Source organism: Nothoprocta perdicaria, unplaced genomic scaffold, assembly GCF_003342845.1.
Source record: "Nothoprocta perdicaria isolate Ctin4 unplaced genomic scaffold, notPer1 scaffold_16, whole genome shotgun sequence".
In the NCBI taxonomy this organism is placed as follows: domain Eukaryota; kingdom Metazoa; phylum Chordata; class Aves; order Tinamiformes; family Tinamidae; genus Nothoprocta; species Nothoprocta perdicaria.
Window position 1 is genome coordinate 2,005,538 of NW_020454760.1, and position 27,917 is coordinate 2,033,454.

Here is a 27,917-nt window from a genome sequence, read left to right on the forward strand (position 1 = left end):
ATTTATTCATATATGTGTATAGATGTGTGTGCATATATAAACCATGGCTCTGCCTCATGCATACCTTTCTTCAGCACCACTCTACCACTGAATTCCTGCTATGTCCTATTGGTTTTGTGTGGAGATACAGACAGCTCTCACCCACACTTGTATATACATATATAGACAGAGACGCATAGATGTAGGCTGTGATTTACATAGATGTGGGAGAGAGAGAGAAAAAAAAAAGAAGGTCATTCACTGCCCCTATATGGGTTATTTAGGTCATGGCTTACATGTGTGTGTATATATATATATATAAAACATACATGTGTATGTACATAGCTTAAGCAGTTGCAGCATCCATCCCTCCCCTCAGCCTTTGTGCCAGGCAACACGAGGGCCGGGCCTCCTCTCCCTTTCAGGAGCCGTTTGTGTCAGTGCAGGAGCGGTCCCAGGCGCGGGACTGCACTCCCGGCAGGGTGCTGCAATCACCCAACAGGCCCTGCCAGCCCCTGCTTCAGCTCCGTGATGAGAGTCTCCCCCCTGCTCAGCCCTGATTTAGGGTTTTTTTGTATGTTAGGGGGTTAAAGAGCTGCTGCTTCTCTCAAAGGTGCAGTTTAATGTTTCCATCATTCACAAGTATAAAAAAAAAAAATGGTTATTTATTCAAACAGAGGCTTTGTCCTAAACTCAACATGTTTAAAGTAAGCATTGGTTAGAAAAGGTAAGAAGTATTTTAATCATTTTTTTTTTAACTTTGGTTTTATTTTATAGAGTGGGAAAAAAAGCACTGGTTACCTCATTGGCAGTTACAGCACTTCAACAGTACTAAGATTACTCAAAGAGCTGCTTGAACAAAGAGCCTGGCCCCTGCTCCCTCCAACACAGCAGCACCAGTGTATGAAGAAGCCATCTTAACAATTTTTTACTTTTTAGATTCCAGATGCTTTCAAGGTGACCCTATCTTACAAGTGTGTGTACTTAAATGCCAGAAAACACTCGCTCTCAGTGGTGCCTCCCCTTCAAAACAGTTTCGTACAACTAACATTTTAGCATCTCTACCGCCTTGGTAGAGATGTCTACAGTTTACTCCTACATTTTTGTTAGTCTCTGCCCTCACCTGATATAAGTAGTTCAGAAAATTGTTCAAGGAGATTGCAATTTAATTATTTAATTAAATGAAATCACATCTATCTTTTTGTCAGATTCACCTTATTAATAGAGAAAAACAGCATTGTTTTTGCTTCTCTTGTTGTCTTCCCAAAGTTAAATACCTTCAGAATAATTTAAAAAACCAGCTGCAATAATTTACTTGTATGAAAATACAAAATGCTTCCTTTCTATGGGATTAGTACTAGAGCTGCCATCTAGTGTTCAAAAGTGACAACTACACTAAATAAATAAAATTCTGCCGCTCTGTTGTTAATTCATGGATTCTCAGGAAAGCTTAAAATTACTACTATAAGTAAAGAGAAAAGCAGCTTTCTTCTTTAAGAATCATTGTTTGATTTTTGCTTTAAAGCAAGTCAGAGCTATTAATACCTGTTCATTAAGACCGGTCAGGAGCAGCTTCAAAAAACTTTTTATCTTCCCCACTAGAAGTGGCTTCTCTTCAATCCAACTATGAACATAACTCAAGATCACTTAAAACAATCCAGTCTAATTTATTTGATGCTACATGCTGGCAAACATCTAGCTTATGCTTCCTACCCCATCAGCTTTACCTAATAAACCCAGTTATTTCTCTTATTTTCCAAAATATTATCGATATATTTCTTAACTCTGACAAGTCAAACTTCCCTTTGAACTGAATTTAGAGAGCATTTTTAAGACTATTAACTTTTGAGAGAAGAAAATAATGGGCAGTTAACACAACTTTTACAAAACTAGGAAAGATGCTCTTCTGAGAGCAGTAAGGATATGTCTCCTTCCTGCAATAATCCTACTGATTGCAGGAGAAAGCACGAGGAAGATGATTTTATCTAGCACAGAGAAGCTCTTTCTGGATGCAGCAAGGCCACAATACAAAAAATCCTGGTATCACCTCTACCTGTGCTAAGCAAAGCAGTAAATATTTCTCATTAGAAAACATCAAAAAGAGGGAGGCTTTTGAGAATTTAGCCAACAGCATTTTACTTTAAAACCAAACTGACCCCATGTTTGCACAACTTCTTATGAATTAGTAAACAGAACCATTTGCATGGGAAGGTTCTTACAACATGAACTACTATATTGGCAGTTAATACACTGATATGTGTTTACTTGTACCTCGGACCTGTCTTGATAGGGCATAAACAATTCTCCACTACTATACAATTTTACAGCTTTTTCAGGCAACTTAAGAGTTCTTCCTTATCCATGTGGTATCCACTCTTCTTCCATTCTTCCCTCAACTGCTGTAAAGCTGTTCCAATTTCTTTGCCAGAAGAAACTCCCATTTTTCTTAAATCGTGGCCACTAACAGGAAAAGAAGGAAGAGTCCACTGCTCCATTTCTCTCAAAAGAGCTTCTTCTCCTTGGTATTTTAGAAGTTCACAGATCCTGGAATTTGTATTAGCTTCCCTAGACTGAAAGAAAATAAGATGTACTATGAAACAGTAGAAAACAGTCCTGAGAGTTTGTGCTCAGCATCCAGTACTCCCACACCACCTTATGAGGATTAATTGGGCAAGTTTGAACCATGAAAGTCAGGGTAGCTTCTGCCTCGTGAGTTCAGAGACCTACACTAACTCAGAAGCCTGAGGGGATCCTTGGAGACTTCTTGAATTCCAGGTAACAGTTGTAACAATTTTCCTCAGCCTACAATTGGAGGAGAACTATTACCTTCCTCTGAGGGAAAGACCTTACTGCGGAGATCGATATCCCTCACCTTTGGTCTTGAGCACTGCAATAAAAGCGCACAACTTCACTTAAAAATCACTTGAGCTCTGCCCTGGCCATTCTCACAATGAGCCCACACGGCTGCGTCACAGACCGTGCCGCTTCCCCTGCGCTCCTCAAGGACTCGGATTCCACATAAAAAGCCGCAGTCTCTAGTGAGCCAGCTCCTGCCTCAGCCTCATGTTTTCATGCAGGAGCTGGGACACCAGAGCCAACTTTCCATCCCGAGGTATGTTTTGAGGAAACTTTCATTTCAGAAGATTGGACATGGTATTTTCAAGTCTAATCGAGGAAAAGTAGGCTTTGAAATCCAGCTAAAGAGTTGCTCTGGAATGCTCTGCTTATATCATCTCACATTGCAAAAGCAAGCCACAGCATGTATGATGGCTCTGGTTATTTTTCGGACCTTTCTTCAAATTAAAGCAAAATTGAGATCTATTCCAAGCTTGGTTAGCTGGTACTGGTACCACCAACACAGAATGATATTCCAGTTCCCGTAACATCCCATACCGGGAGCAACTCAACTTTGGCTCATACTTTTCACCAATACTTTACAGCTTTCTGATGAAAATATCATGGTCTTTGAAGAGAAACTCTGACAAAGATGCAACAATTTGCCCAAGATCCATAAACAAGCCTGCTTAAACAGCTCTTTTTTGTGTCTTGATGGCTCTTTCCTGTCACTAGACATTACCTTTGGTAAACTGTTAAGCTGCACATTCTTGGTTTACGGTGAGGAACACAGTACAGTGATATGGAATATACTCACATCCATTATGAAGTCCTGATATGGCTTAAGTGGTTCTGGACCCCCAGCTTTGGTTAAGTCTTGCCGGTGCTTCACTAGAAAAAGGCCAAGGTTCTTCTCCTCTTTTGAGATTTTCAGCCTCAAATCCAGATGGAGGATATCATCCTTGGTCTTGAGCAGTGACGTCAGAACTGTCATCGGTTTCGGACACAGATTTTCAACATTTTTACTAATCCTGTCAAATTCCTCTAAATTGCCATTAAGTGGTAGTCCTAAAGGAATGCAAAAAAACAAACAAAACAAAAGCAAAAACCACAGCATTAGTAATAATGTTAGAAGTTAACAAAAGAAATATCTATTTTATTTATCGGGTGAAAACAAGCAAGTCTTTATCTTAGCTTGCCATGCTGTAGTTCTGTTTGATTTTCTACTCTTTGTTTCATATGCAATCTTCATTTCACTTTACCTATATATTGGGAAACATCAAGCTCATACATAAGTCGAACCAAATGATTTACATGGTTTCCGAGAAGAATTTTCTTCAGTTCCACCCAAATCCTTTCTCCCGATATTCCAGCCAAACCTTTGGCATTTTCTTTAATTGCTTGCAGTGTGCTGGGTTCGTGATCACCAGGTTTTTCTGCAATTCTTCCATAAAACCTGTCAAAACAAGTGCTGTATGTTACTGTTCAGAACAAGTATTGCACCTATTCCTGCTTTTCAGAGAATGTCTATTCATGACAATGTTAAACATTCTCACTTAAAATACCAGTGGGTACTAATACTATTTAAAAAACCATGAGAAAGGTCTGTAGTAGAGGAAAAAAAGCTATTCTTTTTAAAAAATAACTAGAGATGTTGCATTTGTAAAACCTCTTTGGACACCTCTGAAAATTAAGTACCAAAGTACTTTTTCAGCAATTAAATATTTTGAAGCCTACCCCTGTTTGTATTTACACAGAATCATGCTAATTCACCTTCCAGTAATTATACAACGTTCTTGTCCCAAGACAAGCAAAAGTGAAGTAACACATGTTTTCAGCATGTTCCCAAGGAAAAAGCATTATCTCAATTTCACTTATCTCTATGAAAGTACTTTTCAATCCAGTATCTTTACCTAGAAATGGCAAAGTTGAGTACCTGAAATATCTTAGGATGCGTAAATAGTCTTCCTGTATTCTTTCACTTGCCTGTCCTACAAATCTAATTTTTTTGTTTTTTAAGTCTTCATATCCATTAAAAAAATCATACAGCATTCCATCCAAACCTAGAAAAAGAAAAAAAAACATATTAATATAAACTTACACGACCACATAAGAAATTTGAAATTAACAAAAAGTTAAAAAAAAAAAAGTGGAAACAGACTGAGATCATCTATTGACGGAACTCGAAAAGCAGTGCTTCATGTAAAACTTACTTTTGAAAACATTTACCTAAAAACATGGAATTGACAGTGAGGTCTCTCCTTTCTGCATCCTTTTCCCAGTCAGTGGTGAATTCCACCTCTGCATGTCGTCCATCGGTGACAACATCTATTCTAAGAGTAGTTATTTCAAAATTCTGTTCATGGAGCTGCAAATTCCACAAATACTGTTACTACAACAAAATAATGAACATACATAAGAGCCAAAAGGGGACTGAAAGAGCGCCTAGTTTTTACATTTATCCATCTTGAACACTAGCTATGTATGTATTTTTACATAGAGCAGAAGATCAAGAATATCATTACCTGAAAAATAACTTTTGCATTATTAATATTCTAGAGAGACTGCAGAAGTCTTCCTTCAGAAGATGGAATAAAAGGAGCAAGACATAGGAAGCAAGACTTAGGAGTAATCAGGAGTAATCAGGAGTAAGCACTGGAAACTCTAGGATCAACTTCCCCACTTTACATGAAGATAGAAGCAGCCTATATTACTTTTTCTAACCCAGGTTCAGCAGCATAACACACAGAGGTAACACGCAGTAAAGCATGCTAACTCTTTGAACTGTACAAACAACAAAGTAACCAAAAAGCAGGACACACTTGAAAAGAAGGTCTTGTGTAAACTGCTGGTATGATATTTTGAGGAAGAACAAGCATGCAACCAGCTTTCTACCAGGTGTACTCCGTGTTCACAGCCACAAGGAGCAACTGGACAGACAGAAAAACAAGTCAAACCACAGACCAACCCGGGCAGTAATGGTTCCGTGCTTCTCTCCTTTATTGTTGATCAGACGAACACCAGCGGACGTGAACATCTCCTTCATCTCTGCTGGCGTGGCCGTAGTGGCAAAATCCACGTCTTCTGGTTTCATCCCGCTAAGCAAATCCCTCACGGCACCTCCTGCGATCCTCAGCTCATAGTTCTTCTTCTCAAACAGTTCTGCGAAGGGAAAGAAAACCATAAAACACCTTCTCGAAACAAAACAGAACACACTATCAACCACAACAGGCTAAGTTTGTGCAGGTGCGACTCATATGCCACAAGTGGAAAAGTGTAGGTGCCTAACTGTTAAATGCACACAGACCCGGTCCCAAGGCACAACTGTTTCTCCAACACAAGTTCACATTTCCAAAACATTCCTGCTTTTGCTAAGAGGGCACTGAGAGGGTGGGGGCAGTGGAGCATTCCAAGCAGCCAGCAACACACGAGGGAGTTCACAGGTGCCAGGCCCCGTTCATGCTGACAGCACCAAAAAACACACGAGCAAACAAGAGAAAATGGGTAAACTGGGGAGCAGAGGGAGACCCGACATTTTTTAATCACAACTTTCAGGTAACCGGGATTAAAACAGAAAAGCGTCCGGGATCTGCCTCTGCGCGAGAGCCTCGCCCGCCGCCCCCCCACGCGCCCAACGGCCGCAACGGCCGCCCGCCTCACGCGCCCAACGGCCGCTCACCCGCCACGGCCCGCAGCCCCGGCGTGAAGAGCGCCTGGAACTGCGGCGACTCGAGCCTCATGGCGCCGCGCCCTCCCTGCCGCTGCCGCCACCGCCGCTGCCGCGGGAGGAGCCGCAGCTGGAGCCGCGCCGCGCAGCGCACGAGCGGCGCCCCGGCCCACATCGGGGAGGCGGCAGCGCCTCCGGCCCGCGCGCCCGGCGCCCGCCGATGAGCTCAGCGCCGCTCCGCCCCGGCCAGCCCCATGGGCAGGGCTGCCGGGGCCGCGGCTCCACCTGCGCGTTGTTTAAAGGCTGCGGCAAGCGCTGCTTCCGCCCGCAAACAAACAGGCCTGGTGGGGCCCGGCTGCGCCGCCTCGCGCGGCAGCGGCAGCGTCGCCTCGCTGTGTCATTGAGCAGCGCTGCTGAGCTCGGGAAACCAAACCCGGGCCGCTGAAAGTGATCCCAGATCACCGGAATGAATGTTAGCAGAGGGCTAGGGCAGATATATCCATTCATATATAATATATACACATAGAGACACATGTATGTACATTAGATATATGCATATATATGTGTGCATGTGTATATAGGCATTACAGACAGGCAAACATGGACATATGTGTATTTGGAGAATATGTGTGTATGTACATACATTTCTTCATGAGATGTTTAGTTAGTGAGAGGATTAATTCATGTTATTAATTCCTGTCAGGGCAGGATAACCCATGGATAGCTTAATATACTGAATGATCATTTTTATAACAGAAAAATAATGCGTAGCTTCTCCGGGGAAGCTAGCAACTATTAAACTTGATTCCAGTAGTGATCCAACCATGGCTAGGGCAATGAGCCAGCTACTTCAAAAGGTTTATATAGCCGACCTGTAGAGATCCGTGCAATAGTGACTGAAATAGAGCCATCTTCCCCATTCAACCTGACAGTGAAGGGCCAAAGGCATCTCAGCGCAGTTTGAACATTTGGTTAGAGCTTGCTGGCCTGGACTGGTGTACATTTAATTTAATGTGTGGGGTATGCATCCAAGAAGAGCTGACAAGGGAGTCCTGGCGATTTGGTACAGTTCAAGGTGTCAGTCCTTCCTTCTTCACAAGTATAATTTAATTGCTGACTAATTCTGTCTGCTGCACGATCCTCAGGGCTCCGGAGAGCTGCTCTCGTGGCACCTCCCCATGTCTGCCAAAGGGTAACTCACAAAACCTGACGATTCGAAAGAGCAGAGCCTGGAGGAGGAACTCATCCAAATTCCAGTTGAATTGGGAGATTAATCCCCTTTGAAGTCCGAGGCCTAAACAAACCTCCACCTCAGCAAAAAGTGCAGCATGTTTCTTTAGAAGTGAAAAGAAATGCTACACAAATTCTGCCCAGCCTTTCCCACAGTTTTTAGGTAACTAGCAAATCGGCACCACGCTGTGCAAAGAAGGAGGGATGCTTGCTAGCACAAAAGGTTTTCTGAGAATGACCTATTCCCCAGAACATCACAGATCTACAGTAACACGTAGTTAGATTTGTGTAAAAAGGCAGGAACATAACCTTTTCTTTCTTTCTTTCTCTGTGTGACTGCTATACCTTATTAAAAATCCTTCCTCTCCTTTAGAATTAATTTCTTTCCTACAGGAATATTGCAGAACCTGTCCGTGGATTAGCAGTTTATTCAGAGACATCAGCTATAGAGAAGAGGGCAGGCAAGACCTTATGGGATCACCTCATTTATTTCTGTGCCTTATGGCTCATTTGACTGTGACCCCTGGTTGTTCCTGGTGTTTGTCTGATGACATCCAGTGCTGGAGTTTTAGTCCTCGGGCTGTTTTAACAGTTTGCTTTTCCCAGCACTGGGGATTCTAACCTGAATTTACCCGTCACTACCTATCATTTTTAGTCCTAGCCCAAAGGCTTCTCTTCCTTGTCTTGTTTGCAATCCAGTTCTTGTGAGAGGTGCCAACAGTGAGATTGCAGTAAGGCAGTCCAGGAAGGCCTGTAAAGCCCTCAGTACCTGAGACGTTCGAGACCCAAGTCCCAATTTACTACCTCCAGAGTGAAAGTATCCCCAAACTGTGTGTGAATTGTGGGCTTGCTCAACAGCCCTTAAAGCTCTTCTTACGGACACAAAAATTTGTCTCCCTTTTACTTCTGGATACAGAGGGCCAGTTTTCTAAAATCTTCGTGACTTCCTGAGCTCTAATCCCTAGTTTGCTTGTAATGCTAGTCCCGGTGAAATTGCCCTAGGTGACAGTTGGGCAGTATACTGAATATTAATACTTGATTATCCCTATCAATGAACATATCATAGGAGCCTTGGTCACCTATCAGAAAAGATGTTTTATTACTTCCTTAGTAATATCTTACTCTTAAGCTTTTCTAATAGTATTCTTTGCCTTGCAGAGTCCTGTTTGTGTAAGCCAAGTTATTAGAGGGTCACCAGACTATGGCATGTATTGAATCCTTAGTAAGTCAAATACAATTATTTCCAGGCTAAACTAAGTTTTAGAATGAAGCTTTCTATCCTGTGGTTAAATCTGTAGTTCCCTTTTTCAGTGTATGTTTGTCTAACTTATCATCTGCCATCATTTCTGAAGTACCTACCCCATTTGTACTTGAAAGACAGCGGTTGTAAAAGAAACCCACAGAGAGATGACCCAGAGCACAGTTTAGCAAACAGATCAGACTCTTCATGGCACTTTTGAGAACCTGCTGGTAAGCTCCTGGGATATGCATTGTGTTTGTTTTTATCTTGTTTTGTGTTGTTTGGAAACAGCTAAGGTCCCACTTTTCAAAGTCACATTTGCATCGTGCTGGGAAACGCATCTGGAGGCTCCTGACCAGCCGACTCTGTGGCAGGGAGCATGCCAGCTCTAAGAAAGAAAATCATTACTGCTTAGAGGCTATTTTCTATGGTTTGGATTCCTGTTGTCCTTTAAGAAACAGTATATCCTTTACTTTCTACTCTTACTTAACGTCTTACCATGTAGAACCCAAACATAATCAAGGCTTTTATTTCATCCTAAGGACTCACTCTACCAACTATTGCAGAGGAGTTTAATGCTGGTGTAGATTTCTAGTTAGCATCTTTACTTAAATACACTTACTTTGATTCTGGTTTCAGTACTTTATCACACAAAATCAACAAGGTATCACAGACTACCGGGTGTTCTCTTGGTTTGTAGCTCTGGAAATACCTCAGTGCTAAAATAACTATGGAATTACCTCTTCCAAAATCCAGATTTTCAATCTTGGGCTGATAGCAAGAAAAGTAATGTTTCTAAAAACAAGGAAGAAGAACAAGTGAGAAAATGGATAACTAAGAACATGGAAAAATTAATCGCATTGCAGTTTATACCTCATTACAAACAAGAAAACTCCTGCTCAGGAATGTTTCATCTGTGTGTTTGCATGTTTTTAGCCTGCAAAAGTACCTTTGTAAAGCTGACCCTTAGGATCTTGTCAAATGTCTGGATAAAAGCATGTAGCCAGGAAGAATCAGTATCTTTATTTTTGAGTGCAAAGTTAAAAAGTAAATAAGTAGCTCAGCCCTCTGTAAGGAAACGGGCGAGAGAAACAGTGCTTTAGTTGTGATAAATGTCAGAGCCATCCTGAAACCAATGCACTGAGATTACTCAAGTTAGTTAAAGGTACAACTCTTAAGCAGTTGTAAAACATGAAGTTTTTTAGAGATTTTTTTTTTTAAAGGCACTGAAATGGTTGCTTATAAAAGAAAATCCTTTGAGCAGTAGAACTAACAAAGCTGATTTCCCAAAGTCTTGCAGTTGTGCCTGATGTTTTATTTGATTAAAGTGTTGACTGCAGCTAGGGAATCACCACGCTCCCTCTGCTATGCGAGTGGAAAGCTTATTTGGTGAGTGCTTTGGTGAGTTCTCTCTCTTTTTTGAATCCAGGTACCTAGTTCACATTAGAAGAATTTAATATAATGTGAACTGCTGCTCAGCTGCTGATTTTTCATGTAGAGGGCCAGTGGGAGAGCTGCAATGAACATGATGGATAATGTTAATAGACAGATAGGGATACAAAGGTGTGTGCATGCATAACACATGCAGGTACATCTGCAAAGGTTGCAGTTGTCTTCTCCCCACAGGTGGACTAGGGTTACTGCTAGCTTTAAAAAAAAGGCTAGTTTTTATTTTCAGTGACATGACATTAATATATTTTGCTTTTAAATGGAAAAATAAAAAAGCTTATCAATGTGTTTCATAGTTTAATCAAGTAAATGAACTATGTGTAGATGAAATCTAAAAGAACAAACTTTCCATTAATAGCAATGCGATAAGAAATAAATATTCTTGGAGGCACTGGGTAAGCATAAATGTGTGCTGTGAGCAGTAGTTACCCGATTCAAATGCATTTTGGAAAAACAAAGATGTCAGTCAAAATGTCTTCCCATAAAGCACCGTATGTGGAAACAAATCCTGACTCCTCAGGAATAATTAGTTATAAAACCCAGAGGCTCAGTCAGTCTCATATACATTTTGGTTAGCAAAATGCTAGATAATACAGAATATGAATTTAGATAATGAGTAGATTTGGACACTGAGGAACAGTGTATTTTGTAGATTATGCCTCATTTGAATGAACTCAGCATTCATATACCATTTTTAAAAATAGTTACTCTACAGCACGAAGTACCCCAGCTGTGATCAATTGGATTGTTTCCAGTCCTTGGGTTATTTATTGGCGGCTCAGGAAGAACTGATGGGCTAAAGATGTTTTCTCTACTCATTACCAACTGAAAATATTATTTTTCCATACAAGCAATCGCTGTAGATGCCCTAGGGAGGTAGTGTGATTGGACTGGGAGCATGCATCTCTCATCTGTAGGAACATTTTGAAAAGCTGCCGTTCAGGATCCATGTTGTTTATGGTAGGTTCTACATGAATGATAGCACACAGACTTTTTTTTTTTCCCCAGTATTTCATGAAACTATCTGTAGGAAGCATAGGAACATGCTGTTTTAAAGCATTCAGAATAACTGGTTATTTAAATTAGGAACAAACAAATTAGTTTCTCTTATGCCCTATAATTAACATTGGCAAATTAGCCTTCTTTATTAAAACTGATGCTGGAAAGAAAATTCGAACAAGTAGCCATTTTATAGAGCAGCTAAAAATATGAATACTTCTCTTCTTGGAGCAAATGGGGCTCTGCTGAAAGCAAATACACCTGAATCCTACTGTTCCTGCTCCTGAGGAGATGCTGTAAGTCCACAACTGCTGTTCCAAACACAGTATTGAATACAGTAGCTTCTTCAAGTGGGTTTGCCAAACGTAGCCAATGTGGTCAATGCTACTCATGTTAAATTTCTCTATGACAATATATATTTTGCTGCAAGGGAAGGAGAAGTCTGTGCTCCGCAGAGCAGCAGTTTCATTCCTGATAACGTGGGTAGACCTGTACTATGCTGCAGGTCTGGGTGCTTATACTTGGGCTTGTGCTCATTTTTAGCTGTCTGACCGTGTCCTGTTATGTGGCTAAAATGATGACATGGCATCTATGTGAGAATCTGGCCTCTCATTTTCTGTCTACAGATTATGGCCAACATGAGGATTCTGATGTTCCTTTGGATAACAACGAACATGGTTCAGCCAAGCATATTTCACGCTGAAGAAGGTAAGGCAGCTTCCTTCCAAACAATCTGTTGCTTCAGTGGGAGACCAAGACCACTCCATAGGTTAGTCTGGCTATTCTGCACAAAAATAAGAGAAAGCCATAAAATGAACACAGGGCCCAAATGACCATAGTGTGTTAACAAACTTCCTGAGCTTTCTTGACCTTTTCTTGTGAGCATCTCCACAGTGCACATTTCACAGAAAAGGAGGGCAAGGTGGTTTATGTCAGGGTTTTCTGCCAGTTCATGAGACAGTTTTCCTAATGCGAGGTACTTGCTTGGAAGTGGAGCAAGGGAGCATTTAACATTGAAATTAGGGGAGAAAGATGTGTGGAATGACTTCCAAAAACTGTGTGAGAGCTGGCAAATAAGGGAGAAAGGATTCTGAAGAACTTCTGAAATGAAAGGAACTAGATTGATTATTTCATTGCCTTGCTATTTATATGCAAACATTTTTTTCCCAGCATGATAACTTCTTCATTTCCATATAGGCTCCAGGAATCCCTCTTACCCTGTCATTTTAAGTTATCATTCTCATCCTTCTGCGTTTTCTTCTGTTTGTGCTTAATTCCTCTCTTCATCATACTTTTGTTTCACTTGCATATGAGTTCTAGTGGCTGTCAGTCTCCTCCTAGAAAGCACCCATATGATGCTCTTCTGCAAGAGGGTCTGTGGGTACAAAGTGACCATAGGGTTGATCGGTTCATCAATCCCTTATCGATACAGATGCCCAGTGATATCAGTGACTATAAGGCCAGAATTGAAAGACCCAAACCTAATTTTTGTAATAAACCAATATAATATCTCATTGCAAAATGTTGCAATAAAAAAAAAAATATTTCAAGTTAAATTTTAGGTAAATTCTGATTTGGTGAAGCTCTGTTTGTTATTTTATTTTCTAATTCTTCAAGATTAGAAGCATTTTATAAGAAGCTACTGAGAGAATACAATATTGAAATTAAATTTGTGATAATTTTCTTCTGCTGCTTATTTCTTGTTAACAGCTATTACTGCGAAAAATTCACTAATAAAAGTGAAATGGATTGTTATCAGCGTTCTTATTTTCTGTCTTTCAGTTCAGGTTTTCCCACCCGTTAATTTCACCCTTACAGTCTCTGCATTAGCAGAAGTATTTTTACACTGGAAACCAAATCCTAATCAAGAACCAAATAACTACACTATTAGGTATGACGTGGAAATCATAACTCCTGTGCCTGAAGAGGTAAGTCTAAAGATGTCTAAAGTCTAGCCAGTGTTCTAGGAACGTTACATTTCTGTTTAGTTAAATATACTGCACCAAAAAAAAGAGCAGTAGGTATGATATGTCTTTTATACCATTGACATACTCAAATAATACTGAAATTAAATATGTTAAGCACAAGAAAGGTTCCTTTTCACCTATGGTTCTAGGTACAGCTCTGCTGGAGCCAGGGTTAGCCCCAGGAATTGTCAGATTCTGTAACATTCATCTTGGAGACGAAGTTGGATGCTGGTATTAAGTGATATTGCTCCTTGATCAAATCAGTGAATTTAACTCAGATTAATGCCAGGATATCAGCAAAATATTGCACCATATTTCATCACAATTATACATTATGGATTTTCCATAAATTTTTCAAAAGGATCCTGCTGTCTAAACTAACAAACCCTGAACACTTCTCATGCAAATTATTTGTTCTGTCTAACTTCAGACAATATAACTAGCTGGCTGGTTTGCCTCTGCTCCTTATGCATCCAATGGAGATGGCTTGTGGACTCTCAGGGGCTGCTTAAAGCACTTAATGCAAGGTTTTTCTTTGAGTGACTGTGAGACTCCCCCTTTGGGAGCACAGGATGGCTGTGCATCACTGGGGCAGAATATATTAATAGTGGATGGTGCGCAGAGCCTTCAAGGCTGCAAGTAACCACCCAATGAGACATTTAGCACAAAGCCTGTCCTTTGTAGATCAGTCTTTGTGAAGCTCTTATTTTTCTTCTTTTTTAATTTCAAGTATGATACAAAGAAGACTCACAGTTTCCGAACGGCCGTTCTCCACAATGGTTTCTCCGCGCGCGTCCGGACGTTGCTTCTCGTCGACGACGTTGAGAGGAAAAGCGCCTGGGTGAGCGGCGAGCTGAAGCCGCCGCCCGGTAAGTTGGGGTACAAGGCACGGCTGAGTTTTGGGTTCAGCCCTAGTCTATGGAGTAGGCATGAACAGGCAAGAAGTTTAATACTTAGAGGAGAAAAAAAAAAAAAAAGAAAAAAAAAGGCATTTGACCCTCTATCTGCAACACTGATTTTACAAAATAATTAGTCCAGTGCCTTTTTTTTTTCTTAACCTGTGGAGCTAGGGATAAAATCTGGAGGTGCATGACACAGAGAACCCTTACAAGGTGCTCTGCAAGTTCCCTGCTAAGGCCAAGGTAAGCTACTTTCCTACACTCTAGGATATTAAAATATGATGTAGCCTGACATTATCTGATATGGAGGAAGATTAGATAGAATAGTCACAGATAATAATGAGCTATGGACAATGCATAGATAGGACAAAGATAATAAAAGACTTTAATCAAGTATTTTAGAAACATGAATTTCTTACGATATTCATAATAAGAGGTTTTTTTCCCCTATAATTCCTTGGCTCTGTAGGTGATCCAGAGACATCAGTCACTAATTTGTCCTGTTCTAATTACGTCAACATTTACAATACGGTTTCTCTCCATTGTACTTGGCTTCCTGGTAAAGGGGCACCAGAAGATACAGAATACTTTCTATTTTACAGGTTAGTGTCTCCTATTTTAAGAGCAATGAAATTCTTGAAGACCATCATGTCTCATGAATATTCTTATTTAGGTATAAGACCTACACTGAAGAGTGTCAAGATTATATCAAAGACAAGTTGGACAGAAATATTGAGTGCAGATTTCCAAGGACACATATTGATCCTGAAGAAGTTGATGATCTCATCATAATACACATTAACGGGTCTAGCAAGTACACTGCAATTAAACCTATTCAGCAGTTATTTAACCAAAATGCCATTGGTGAGTGAAAATATTTTTATTTATTTATTTTTAAATAAAAAAATTCTTCTCCTATGTGAAAGAATTGTAGGGAAACTGAAAAAAAAAAGTTAGAGGAAATCATCTCCTAACTGTTGAGCCATTTGTTTGAATTTATTCCATTTTTCAGTAACTTTCCTGGTTATTCCCATCTCTGAAAAGCATTTTTTCTGGATGGTTCTATCATTAATCTCATGCTTTTGTAAAAAATAATTTTAAAAATACCTCTTTCCTCTTCTCATATCTAGTTTTCCAAAGCATTCATGTGGCCTTTTAAAACAATTTTCCCTTGTTTATTTTTACCCCAATATAGTTATTCCTTCTAAACCCTTATCTTTTCTAAACCCAATGATAAGTAAATTGAAGCATTAAAGCCCCACTAGGAAACAGTATCAAGTTATAAATTGCTGCACTGTTAGTATTTAAACTTTGCTCTCTAAGTAACTTACTGGTACTGCTTTCGTTTTGCAGAGAAAGTGAATGTTCCCAGAAATGTCACAGTATTCTTACAGCAAAATGATCTCCTGGCCAAGTGGGAAAAGCCAATTTCTTCTTTCCCTAAAGAATGTTTTGAATATGAATTTTACCTCTGCAACTTAAAGTCAGGTCACAAGCAGGTAATTACTTTTCTTATACCTGAGTTTTACATAGTGTTCGGGTCTCTGAGTTGACTTATATAGCTAGAAACTTCACCCTGGTGAAAAAGTCTTCAGATTGTCATATGTCACAATTTAAAATGATTTAAAATCCAATCCGCTATGGCTGACTTTTTGAAACCATGCTCCTCAGTGAAGCCTCTGTCCCGTTAGTGACTAGGGATGAGTATGACAAAGTCCCATCAGTTTTCAGAGTCTTCCCCATTTTTTGGGCATCTTTTCTGTTTGCAACAAAACAGAAGGACCAGGACTGGAGTTACTCAGTTTTATGCACCTGTGTTTATAACAGAAGCAGTATGAACTTGGAGATAACAGACAATTCTGCAAAACCAGCATTCACTGTCTTAGGAGGCCTCTGAAAATGAGACATTTTTCAAAACTTTGCCCTGAAATCTGGTTATGCTAGTAAAGAAATTATACCTACCAAAAAAAAAGAGGTCTTACATACCTACAAAAACGAATGTCTTAAAAACAAGACCTGATGTTTGCTGTTCATCTAGTAAAGGAGTTGCAGAAAAGCCCTCTGCAATAAACATGATTAAAGTGTTTTTATTTATTTATTGGTCATAAGCAAACTGTATTCTTTTTTCTTTTTTTTTTCTTTTTTTTTTTTTTTTATCAGATAATGAAAGTATCATCAAATGACTTCAGGTTAAGAATTGATGTTACCTGTAGATATTCCATACAGATACGAGCTAATCATTACATATGTCGTAAAAGAGGATTTTGGAGTGACTGGAGTGAAATTCTTTATGTTGGTAAGAATAATATGTTTCTGCCTTGTAACAAATATGAATATATTGCTGAAAAGTAAATACCACATGCACAACATAAGTAACTTCAAGAGAAGCTGGGAAAATATATATTTGAGGAAGGAAATTTACTTGTTATTGCCAAGGTAGTTGAGTCTCTGTTCCATTACAAATAAACAAAAGAAAAGCATCCAAATAAACTCTTGGATGTATAGTACTTTTTTGGCTGGTGTTTTGTTTTTACATGTTTATGTTTTCAGAGAATGTTTTTAACTAAAAATACTTTTAAAGAAGAAAATTATCAATGAACACAAGCAATGAAAGTAAATATTCCTACATGCTATTGTAAGCATCTCTATGGCTCTAACACTTCAAAAAAAGATCCAGAAAGATCCAGAAATCCAAGCTGTAGAACTGGCTAGGAAGCATTAATTGAACTATAAACCAAAAGAAAACAAGTCCTTCCAAAGGACTGAGTAGTCTTACCAGAGAAGTTCACATTTGCTTTGATTTTTTGTATTTTGGAGCATTAGTATCACTTCTCCAGCCATTTGAAAGTACCTCCAGTTACAGTAGATTGCTTGCTTCATGGTCTGAAGCTTTTTTTCTTTTTACCATATAAATTCTAAAAGAACTCAAGAATTGCCATAGCTTTCCTCGAGATTGTATGCGAGGAAATCAGCATACCTTTTTAGTCTTCTAATTTCCTAGCACACCTGTTAATTTTCATGTTTCCATAATTTTACAAGTGTTTCCCTGGCAAACACTGTAGAAATTAATATGAATGGCCATGCCAAGTATTTCTTTACTGCAACTATATGAACGCTTAAATATGGGAAAAAACAAGATGGTCTAGCATCTTCTGAATATGGTGATTTGCCCTACTTCATTCTGTATTTCCTGCTTGCTGAACATGTTTTTCTGGAAATAACAGTTTTCTTATCACAGCACATTATCAACTGTTTGTCCTTAGACATCCTCCCTTGCTCTTATCTTTTGAGTTTCTTCACTTCCTGGTTTGCACTAGAGAAGCAGGAGAAGAAGAAGAAAAGTCCATTATTCTCTTTTGTTTACTGTGTTTTCCCTCTTTTATGTATCTGTTTGCTACTGAATGTGATTACATCTGCCAGGATTTTGCCTCTTTAGCCCTAATCCAGCCCCTCAACCCTCCCCACCAGCTTCAAGGCACAGGCTAGGTCCCAGGCTGGCTAAACACACCTCATAAAACCAACCACTTCCTAGCCTTGCTCACCTTCCTGGGAAACAGGAACAGACTTAAGACTCCATCATTTTTTTCTTTGGAAAATGCAGACATTACCCAGCCTTCATGCTAGGAAGCTTAAATTTGATTTATGGGCCTTAAATGTCTTCCACACTCCAGTCCAGTGATCCTCCAGACTTAACACTGCATGCAACAGGGCAGGGTTGACAGTTCCACCCCAAATCTTATTTTCTTGTAAGAAAAATGATAATCCTGAAAACAATATTAACCATCTAAACCCATCTGTATTTGAAAGGTTAACGGCGCATCGCTTGCAGGGGTGATGGCACAAAGGCTCAGAGCTGATTCATGCAATCGTTTGCTTGTGGCATTATGCACATTGATCTCGGTGACTGCGGTGCTGCTCCAGCAGTCAGTGCAGATAGCAGGCTCAGCTCCTCATTTCCACAAACAAATCTGACCAAAATTGAATATTGTTTTGTCTACAGCACCAATAAACCCAACACTCCTGCTGCTGCCCGATTTATGTCCTTTCAATTACCTAGTAATGGCTGTGATGACATCTTGAAATATAGGACACGTAGTTATCATAAGCACACACAGACGCAGCAACCTTTTGAAAATGCAGTTCAATGTAAATGTTTTCGTTATATGGCATAATGTGGCACAAAATAATGTTCGTGGTCACTAAGCATGCCTTGAAAGTAGAAGCACTGTCCTTGATAAAAATACGCTTCTGCTCACAGGTGGAGGCATTAGAGGAATTCTTTCTGAGGAAATATTAGCCACCAAGCTGCAGGAAAATATGGTGGTTTTAATGTCTGTTTCACAGGCAAGTTTATTAAGCCAGACAAATCATTTTCTGGCTATAAAGAATTAATAGAAATGAAGAATGATTTAATGGAAAACAAACTGTCTGTGCCTATATGGAAACACCTGAAGTGTGTGTGTTGCATAGAATTGCATATCTCAGGCTTTTAACATACCTGATCATGTCATCCTAGCCGTGCTTGCAGGTACGCTTCAGAACTTGCTTTCTCTTTCATATTGAAGAAATCTATTAATAAAAGCACATAGTCAGTGTCATGGAAACAATTCTTGAAGCTGTAAGTTTATTTTCTAATTCTAGATATGAAATTTTCATAGGTTGCTTATTAAATTGTGATTGCTTGAATATAATGATAGAAATCAACTGATGAAATATTTTCTGAAAGTGTTTTTGAAATAATCTGTACTAAAAATATATATAATTTATTTTTTCTTGAAACTCAGGAGAAAACAAACAGGAAAATTCCATAGCCTGGTTTCTTGCTCTGCTTTGTGTGTCCTCATGCTCCATAGCCTTGCTTGTTGCAGTAACATGCAAAATGTAAGTATCAACATCCTCCTCCTAATTGCAATCTAAGTACAAGGTGTTGAATAGATGTGGGGTGACATTAAAAGCATTGCTTAATTTCCAGAAAGGGCACTGAGTTTGGTATTCAGGCATAATTAAACAAAACTGAATAAATGATAAGTAGCCTCATTAATTATCAATAATAGCATTCCACAAAACTGGTGGGATAAGAAGGTTTTTCAAATTAAACAACAAAATCATATACTGGGTGAGATGAACTTGTCAAAAAGCCATTTGTCCTGTTCTCCTTTTCTCAGTTAAATGGATATAGTTGAGTCAGGGATTTCCACACCAGAACTCCATCTTTAGCCCTGGTGAAATCTGCTAAGAAGATCCTTCATGACTAAAGTTTACAGGCCAATATATTTTCAGTCTTGTCTTCAGCTTCCATGTTTACAGAAAATCTCCTCCTCTATAACCCTTAACAGCAGCAAATACATTTAACCACTGTTTGTTATATTTATTTTCTTAACTATTTGCGCAGCTTATTTTTAACGACTATAGAGTTTATGGATGCCAGGTAGTGAAAACAGATGCTATATAGCCAAGCTTCTCAAAATGTTTTGTAAAGAAACCCACATACTTTGAATTTCTGAAGCAGTGACTAGTCAGGTCATAAGTGATGAATTAAAGAATCAATTATGTAATTGCAAGCTTCTTCCCCGAAACATATAGCAAGCAGCAATTATCAGGTCCACAACACATCAACATAGCTTCCAGTAATGTAAGTGCTGTCCTTGAATCTACTGATTTTTTATTAATTTCTTTAAAGCTTTTAAAATTATTGGCCATAATGATGTGTCCTTAGCTATTTTCCTTTCCTCACTAAATTCCTGTTATCAAATAAAGGAGATGTTGACATGCTATATTAGAATAACTGTAATTAAATCTCCCTAAAGTGTCTGGTATCTATGATAACTGTTCTTAAGTCAATTTAGTTAGCATAGCAGGTCTCAATAAATACTCTCTACAACGAGCTTACTCATTTTGTGCCTCATACTAATTCATGCCTAACTAACCAGCCTTGATGGGTTAGTGGAAATCCTCAAACCACATCCCTTAACTCACTGATTCCTCCATGGAGCGACCTGTCCTTACATCTGTAGGAACTGCCAGCCAAGGGTTCAAGAAATACTGCCACAACAATACATACAATGTAGAACTGGATTTCATCTTTGCTGTAGAAACCATTATTTCATGGATAAAAATCCATAAATGACCTGAACACCAAAACAAACATCCTAGAAACCATCAAAAGTTTCTTTGAATCTTTGTGTGCACTGATATCTTGACTAGGATATGGGTGGTCACTTACTGTCCGTAAGATTCACCACGTATTGGGTTATTACACAATTACCCTCTGCAAAGAACCTGTAACAGATAAGGGGGAAGCAAAAGATATAGGGGAAGAGTTTGCCCACAAACTAACTCAAAGCAACCGTACTAATACGTTTTGAAACTTTATTATATTAGGCAAATTTAAATAAGCCTTTCTAGGTTCAGCTGCTTGATGGTACATTCCTTTCTTCCAGGAGTTTCCCTCTTCCTGGCTGGTATAATTCCCTAGCACCCAAAAGGCTCATTACATACCAACTTTGCCAGAAGGATTAAAATTTTATCTCTCTGCTTTAATGGATCTCATGAACTTGCTATTTTCAGTCCACTCTTCCCTGCTCAGTATCTTTGCTACCCTCTTTTCTTGATCCTCCCTTTCTCTAATCTGCCCTCCCATGCTGGAAGGAGGTGGGAAGTGTAAAAAGATCAAATGCAGTGCTTGGCCTGCACATTTATTGCAGTAGATAAAAAATAAAAATTAAAAAAAAATAGAACAGGCTCCCTGGATCACAGTTTCACTAATACTCTCAGTTTTTACTGCTGTTGAGAATTCATGAAGTGTATCATGTGATCCAAGCCACAGAATCACTTCAAATGTGATATGATTCGAAGGCATTATAAGGAATTTCATTATACCAAAGAGTTCTATAAATTTTTCTGTATACTTTTTGGTGATTGCAGGCATCAGAGATAAAGACCACCGCTTTGGAAAAATACTATAAGGCAAAGTAGCCCTGTGGGACCATTTGGATACTCATTTCCCTTAGCTTGCTTGCCGCAGCAGATGGGGGTACTGCCTTGGTAACAACCACAACTGGATGGTTTCCTAACATGCTGCTGTCTTTCTGAATGATCATCTTCTCTATCTCCTTAGGCTGTGTCTTGCAATAACAATTTCTCCTGGAGGGTGAACCTACAGGAGAATATAGTTAGCAACTTGCTCCCAGCTGCTCTCTGCTTACTTGAAATCAGGACAATCACTCAAAAATACATCATGCAGCCCATACCTGGTAGCAGCACTGGCATCCCAACCAGCAGCAGGTACCCCTCTCTCCTCTGCACCCTGTACGAGTCCACCAGAGCCAAACAGTCACTGTGGGAAGGGCACCTGAAAAAATGTCACAGGGAATGTGACAAGGTGTCACAAGCATGACCTTAAAGAGGCATTCTAACATACTCTGAAACATATGATAAACGTATTATCAGTCTTATCTTAGAGAACACAAAAGGGAAAAGTTGTTTTTTAACTTACTTTTCTTTGACCTTTTTGATGTCACATTCCATAGAAAAAAAATGAGTGCCAAATTTCAGAAGGAAGAACCCAGCAGAACCACTGGAGGCCCAGAAACACTGAGATAAGGCAGGAAGGTCCCCTGCACGATCTCCAAAGCCTGAGGGCCCAATCAGAGCCAATAGAAAGGATTATGATCTGGGCAGTGTAGAGGCGAACTGACAATTTGGAACTTTTTTTTTTTTGTGACAAATTATTAAATGACTTAACTCCATCTTTGCAGCACCCTGCCAAAAAGAACAGGCTCGTTCTGAGATGGCCATTGTAACCAACCCCACCAAGGCCTCACAGCAAAACCTTGCAGATGATGGGGAAAACAACCATCCAGAATCCACGCGTGCTCCTTAGCTTGCTTCGGCCTCATCCCTGCTGAATGTTTGTGCACCCCATCTGCAGTATTTCTATTCCAGAAGTGGTGTGCTACTTTGGCTCGTTGCTAACTCTGTAAATAATTTTGGTATGACTTGATCTTTTCATGATAAACAGCACAACTAGGAGCTCTCTGGTTCCAAACAAGATGAAAGAAAAGCAGATCTTACTGGTTGTGTAACACCACCACCACAGCTTGCAATATTGCTACTTGAATAGAGCATGCTCACAGGGGTACAATTAATAGGATGCAAAAGACTTAACCGTTAGCAGGAAATGAGCTGAAAAGATGCCAGCAGGCAGAGTGTTGGTTACTGCCATTCTCTCCAGTCCCTTTGCTGGCTGCACAGCACCACTTTAGTGACCTGCTCTGCCTGGTGTGACCGTGCAGCCCAGCCTGCCCTGTGCAGCCAGGACATGAGACAGCTTCTGCAACAGAGGGAGTGGAGATGCCCCCTAAAATGCCTCCTTGCAGCATTCCCCACATTCCCATTCCTTGCTGTAAATCTCAGGATCAAAACCTAATCCCCAGGCAGATGTGAAGACACCCCATATCTTGCTAGGTCAACCTATTTAGTGAGGGGTGGCATATAGCTTTACTTCACTGAATAATTATAGCTAAGCATCGATGTATCCTTGAAGGCAGCAGAGGTTCAGACGCTCAGCCAGGAAGGTTTAGCTCTTAACTCATAATGAGAAAATACTTTGAAGAAACTCTTTTGCAGGGAGGGCATGAGAAAGAGATGAAGAATTTTATATCTCACTATGAAAGCTATGAAAAGGAATGAGTTAGTAGCAGGAATTTATTTTAGACTCCCTGCTGAGAAGGGATAATAGGATAAAAGAAAACTTGACAGAAATTGAAAAGCTTTTGAAAGAAGAATAGTCATAATAATGTAAGTATTCAACTAACCAGACATCAACCAGGGGAACCGCCACAAAACAAACCCAGCATAGGACCATCTCTGACCTTGATGCCAGGCCGAAGGACGGGTGCAGCTCGTACCTATTTTGCTTTCAGAAGTCAGGCCAGCTGCCAGAAAAGCTCTGCATGCTAATTCTGGGCTAAATCCTGCAGTCTTCACTTGGGCACATTTCCCTTTAAAAACTGGTCTCATTAGGACTTCATGCTATCCAGAGGTAAACTGTAAGTGTTGGTGAATTCATTCTAGTGATTGAAATGTGACTTCTGTGCTCTGGAATATATCAGTGAAAAAGTTTGGCTAGACAAAGACACTTTGCTCTGCAGCACTTCACAGAATACATATGCATAAACGCTTGAGCTGGACTAAAGACTTTCAATCAGTGAAGGGGTATTTTGAAGTCCATTGGTGGCAGAGCTGTTACAGTGCCAAGAGGAGCAGCTTTCTGCCAGTCACCTCATGTCCCATTCCTGCCTTCCTCCTGCTTCCTTCAGTGCACACACTTCCAGGATCCAGCACATCTTTTCAGCAGACACACCTGCCTAGTGCTCAGAGCATCCACGTGTCACCACTATCCACTGCTTCATCTAACCTTTGAACCTGTTGCTCCCATCAGCCTCCAGACACTAATTACTGAGTGACCCTGGAGCACCAGGGGCCGAGGAGTGGGAGAAGACAAAACTTGAAATCCTTCAATTCGCTCAGCAATAGTAAATTCTTCCTCTGGAAGGGCTGGCTTTTCTCCAGTACCTTCCAGGAGCAAGGAGATGGAGGCCCAACCTCTTAAATTTCAAGTAAAGTTTATGGCAAAGCAATCACTGGGAATAAAAATGTGAAGCTTTGTTTTGTTTTGCTGTTTCTTTCTCTCAAACTTCTTCAATTAGAGAGAACAATTCTTTCAAATCCCTCCTTTACTGCTTTTCACAGAAACCATGTATGGAGTAAACTGTTTCCACCGATTCCAACACCCAGAAACAAATTTAAAGATTCCTACTCAAATGGCTATGAGGTAAAAAAGGATTTCAGACACTTTTTTTTGCGGGGGGAGGGGGTATAGAAAAAGCCCTTGTGTTTGTGTGTTGCCTCTCTGCTAGCAGGTTACTGGCCGAGCATGCCATTTGCACTGTTCGAGCCTTACAGCTTTGTTAACAAAAATACAGGCTACATTTTCAAATAATGTCTTATGCAACACTTGCCAGATCGGTAACTTGTGGGGGCAAGTAACACAACAAGACGCATAATCGTGAGTATGAAGTACGTTTAGCTGCTAGGTTTGACTGTTTGGGAGGCTGCTGATGCAGCAGCGGTAGCTGCAGCCACTTCTGGGCTGCTTTGCAATCACCTTCTCTGACAAAACTCCAGGCTGCAGCAGCTCCTCACGTGGCCGTTCTTGCAGATGAAGCCTTTTGCAGGAACTGAAAACACCTCACACTAGGAAAGGTTTCCTCCAGTGCGCTGGGCTGGAGGGAGGATTAAGAGCTGTTGTCCAGAACGGCGTGCTTCGGGCGCACGGTACTATCCCTGTGTCCCTGCATCCGCTGGGAATCCCGCTGCTAGGGCTCCTTGCTTGGCTCCTGGAGAGCCACTTTACTCAGTGAAAGCTGACAATGAGAAACGCTCCAGTCCTGCTGTTAAGCAGGTTTTAAGCCTTATTAAGTTTGCTGTTGCTTCCTGATAAATGCCTTTGCCTTACAGATAAGATAAAACTCTTCATTGTCTGCTCCCGGGAAATGCTGCTCAGTAACTTGATTCTAATTTGTCTCCTCAGAGCTGGGGTTTGATTGTTTTGGTATTGTTGTTATTCTATGGTCTGGTCAAGGAAACAGGCTTAGAAGATTATGATATGATGTTTCAGTTTGTTCCAATTAGAGTCATTGGTGTAAAATAACATGACTTAGGTTATCACAAATATGAGAAATGGCAAACGTCAACATTGCAGCAAAGCAGTATTTAGAAACCACGACCTTGCAAAGGCAGTTCTATACTGCAAAAAGCAGCAGTGCATTATATTTAGTCCCGTCATCATGTGAAGTGAACTCGGAGCGGGCAGTCGGTACTGACCTGCCCGCTGGCCCTTGCCCAGGCTCTGGCCACGGCGCGGGGCCGCGCTCGCTGTGCTGGCAGCCCCAGGGCGAGGGTCCCGCGCAGCTCCGCAGCCCTTGTGCCTTTCCCCGCTGCAGCCTCGGGGGCTTCCCAGCCGCTCTTGGTGCTGTCGCCTCCCCGTGGGGCTTCAGCTCCTGATTCCCGAGAGGAGCCTGGCCCGTATTCCGGCCGGAGAGAGATCCGTCCTCAGCCGGGGGCAGGAGCCACGGCCCGGCAGCCCCTGCGCCCAAGAGGCTCCCTCTGGCACCCCCGCTCGCTTCCCCGCACGCCTGGCGCTTGCTGCAGAGCAGGGACCTCCTGCCTGACAACAGCCAGAGCCGGAAACCCCAGCCAAAGCCAAGCTCTTCCATTGCATTGAAAATTCATTCTTGGCTCTTACCAAGCCTCTTGGCTCATGAGCAGGGAATACCTCTTTTAGTACAAACATCTGAAATGCCACATTTTGCAAAATATGCCAAAACTGAGACCTTTGAAGCATTTGTTCCCTAAACTTCAAAGGATGTTGTGTCCATCAGTGGAGTTTATTGATGCTCCTAGGCTGCCTCCCCACTTGCTTGCTGAAAGCAGGATTTGCTTTGCAGAGGGCACGCACCTGCACCAGCGAGACGGAGACGGAGCTGGGGAGCTTCGCAGAGGATTTCTGCTCCAGCATCCTGGAGGATTCGGTGTTCTGAGGACACGGGGAGCCCATCACACTCGTCACCCAGCCCTTGCAAAGGGAGATGGAGGAACTGACCCCACCAGGTGCCTGGGTGGGCTACCCCACATGGGAAGTCATCGTTGAAGGGAGTATCACACGCACTGAAAGCACTGTGGCTCTCCTATAAAAACTGTCTTTCCTGGAAAAGAGCTAATGACTTTTTTTTTCTGGCTGGCAGCTTAATTTTGGGCGTTTTGTTTGTTTTACATACCTCTAATGACTCCAGCATGTAAAATGCCAAGTGGGATTTTGTGCAGCCTTTTGTGTGGCAGCGCAGTACATAGCCTGGCAGTGACCGAGGTGTTCCAAATATCAGGAAAAGCCTAAACAAGCTGTGCAGCATCCCTGTTCTGCCATCCCCGGTGACACACTGCTGCGGTAGCCGAGGAGGAGACCTGGAACCCACTCAGGGCCTTCACTCCCCAGACCACAGCGCAAACTCGGAGATCAGCTCAATAACCTTCGTTGAAATGCCAGTCTTCAGCATAGCTCAACAGAGCACAACCATTCTGCTGTGTTTCCATAATTTCATTTTTGTTCCTTTATAAAGGGAACACTTGATTGCGCTGAGGACTATGAACAAGGCTAAGGACGTATCAACTGGATAAAAATCATGTCTGGAGACACTACTGATGTGCCAAAGTGGTCCAGGTTTCACTGAAGACTGTGCAGTTTTAAGATTGTTATGCAACGTCTTCTGCATCCTTTCTCAAAATAAAAAAAGCTCTGTGATAATGCTCAGTTAGGCAGCTTGTGATATGTGCTCCTTCATCCTTCATCATCCCCCTTTCAAGTGTTATTTTTAGAGCTGGGAAAAAAATGCAGTTCTATTTCAAGAACATTTGCGAAGGTTTCAGATTAGTTTTGCCAGAGGAAGATTAGCTGTCAGCTAGTGAGGGCAGGAGTCCTGGAGCAGCCTGAAGGCCGGGGCAGGAAAAGATGCTGCCGAGGGCTGGCTGGGCTCAGATCAGCTCTGTCATCTCCGCAGCTCCTCACACACGACTTGCACCTCCCCAAGCCCCATAAGGGCTCTGGCTCCTGCTTCCTCACTCATCATTCATTTCCATCACTCTTCAATCATTTGGATTCTTAATCCAAACCTGCTGCAGCACACGAGGTGGGAGAGGAAAACCCGCCCGAGCTGTCACTGTCGTCACGGCTCTGCTCAGGGAGGTGTCTGATGTGCAGGAGCCCGGCTACCAACAGCAGCAAGTCTGAGTGCAGAATTTAAGCAACATTAAGTGAAGAGAGACTCTCCTCCCCATTCTAAACCCCAAAACTGCAACCAGACAGTGCTGTTATGGGGAATGGTGAGAAAGGCAAGAAAGATCTCTGTGGGACTTGGCAGGTTATTATTTAACAGGAAACTAATCCACCTCCATTGCCTTGGATTATGCAAAGTTAGTTACTCGCATTTTGCTTTTTAAGTAAATATAGTGCCAAGCTTTCAGGGTAGGGAAGTGGGTGTCCTGATCGCAGGACTTCTATAAAGCCTGAAGATCTTTGGGTTTTTTAAAGGCTGTTTAAGTTAGGTTGTCTATGCTGTTGACATGCACTTAATGTCTTCTTGTTTTTGTACATCGCTGCCTTAGGCAAAACCACTGAAGTATCTCAGTTTGTTGTGCACGGCAGGTTTTCCAGAGGGCCTGGGGCTCTGCAAGAGTTCTGCAGGTTTCTTTGGGTGCCAAATGCAGCCTTACAGTAAATTTGCAGTGTGGGAATTGGAAAGTCTTCTGGGGAAGACTGTGAATGTTGGTTCTGCAGAGAACTTGTGTGAGTTCTAGCTCTGAAACGCTGACTTTCTGCCCAGCTGAGTGCTCCCCTGCCTGAGGGTGGTGAGATGGAGGGGAGGCTCCAAGCTGGCTCCTCTTCAGCCCACAGCTTCTTTGCAGGCTGACAGCAGCAGGCAGCATGTGCAGAATGACAGTAACACCTAGGAAAGAAAGAAAAACGGCAGGTACCAACACGCTGCATCTAGCAAACACCATTATAGAGTGATTACAGCAAAATCTGTCAAGCAACT

General features: G+C 41.3%; 2 protein-coding genes across 2 annotated transcripts; one reads left to right on the forward strand and one right to left on the reverse strand.

Annotated features, from left to right (window-relative positions):
* Nucleotides 1-2,139: 2,139 nt before the first annotated feature.
* Nucleotides 2,140-6,575, reverse strand: TRNT1 (tRNA nucleotidyl transferase 1). Its single transcript, XM_026035462.1, has 7 exons — nucleotides 6,494-6,575; nucleotides 5,783-5,976; nucleotides 5,044-5,182; nucleotides 4,751-4,877; nucleotides 4,077-4,270; nucleotides 3,632-3,882; nucleotides 2,140-2,549 (listed from the first exon to the last, which is right to left on the reverse strand). The coding sequence occupies exons 1-7, from the start codon at nucleotides 6,552-6,554 to the stop codon at nucleotides 2,301-2,303; spliced, it is 1,215 nt and encodes a 404-aa protein (XP_025891247.1). The 5' UTR covers nucleotides 6,555-6,575; the 3' UTR covers nucleotides 2,140-2,300.
* Nucleotides 6,576-11,304: 4,729 nt separating this feature from the next.
* On the forward strand, nucleotides 11,305-25,934 carry IL5RA (interleukin 5 receptor subunit alpha). Its single transcript, XM_026035459.1, has 11 exons — nucleotides 11,305-11,360; nucleotides 12,026-12,107; nucleotides 13,182-13,327; nucleotides 14,097-14,235; nucleotides 14,735-14,867; nucleotides 14,939-15,129; nucleotides 15,619-15,764; nucleotides 16,426-16,561; nucleotides 19,050-19,146; nucleotides 24,019-24,100; nucleotides 25,776-25,934. Exons 1-11 carry the CDS (start codon nucleotides 11,349-11,351, stop codon nucleotides 25,866-25,868), a joined length of 1,257 nt encoding a protein of 418 aa, XP_025891244.1. The 5' UTR covers nucleotides 11,305-11,348; the 3' UTR covers nucleotides 25,869-25,934.
* The last annotated feature ends 1,983 nt before the right edge of the window (nucleotides 25,935-27,917 follow it).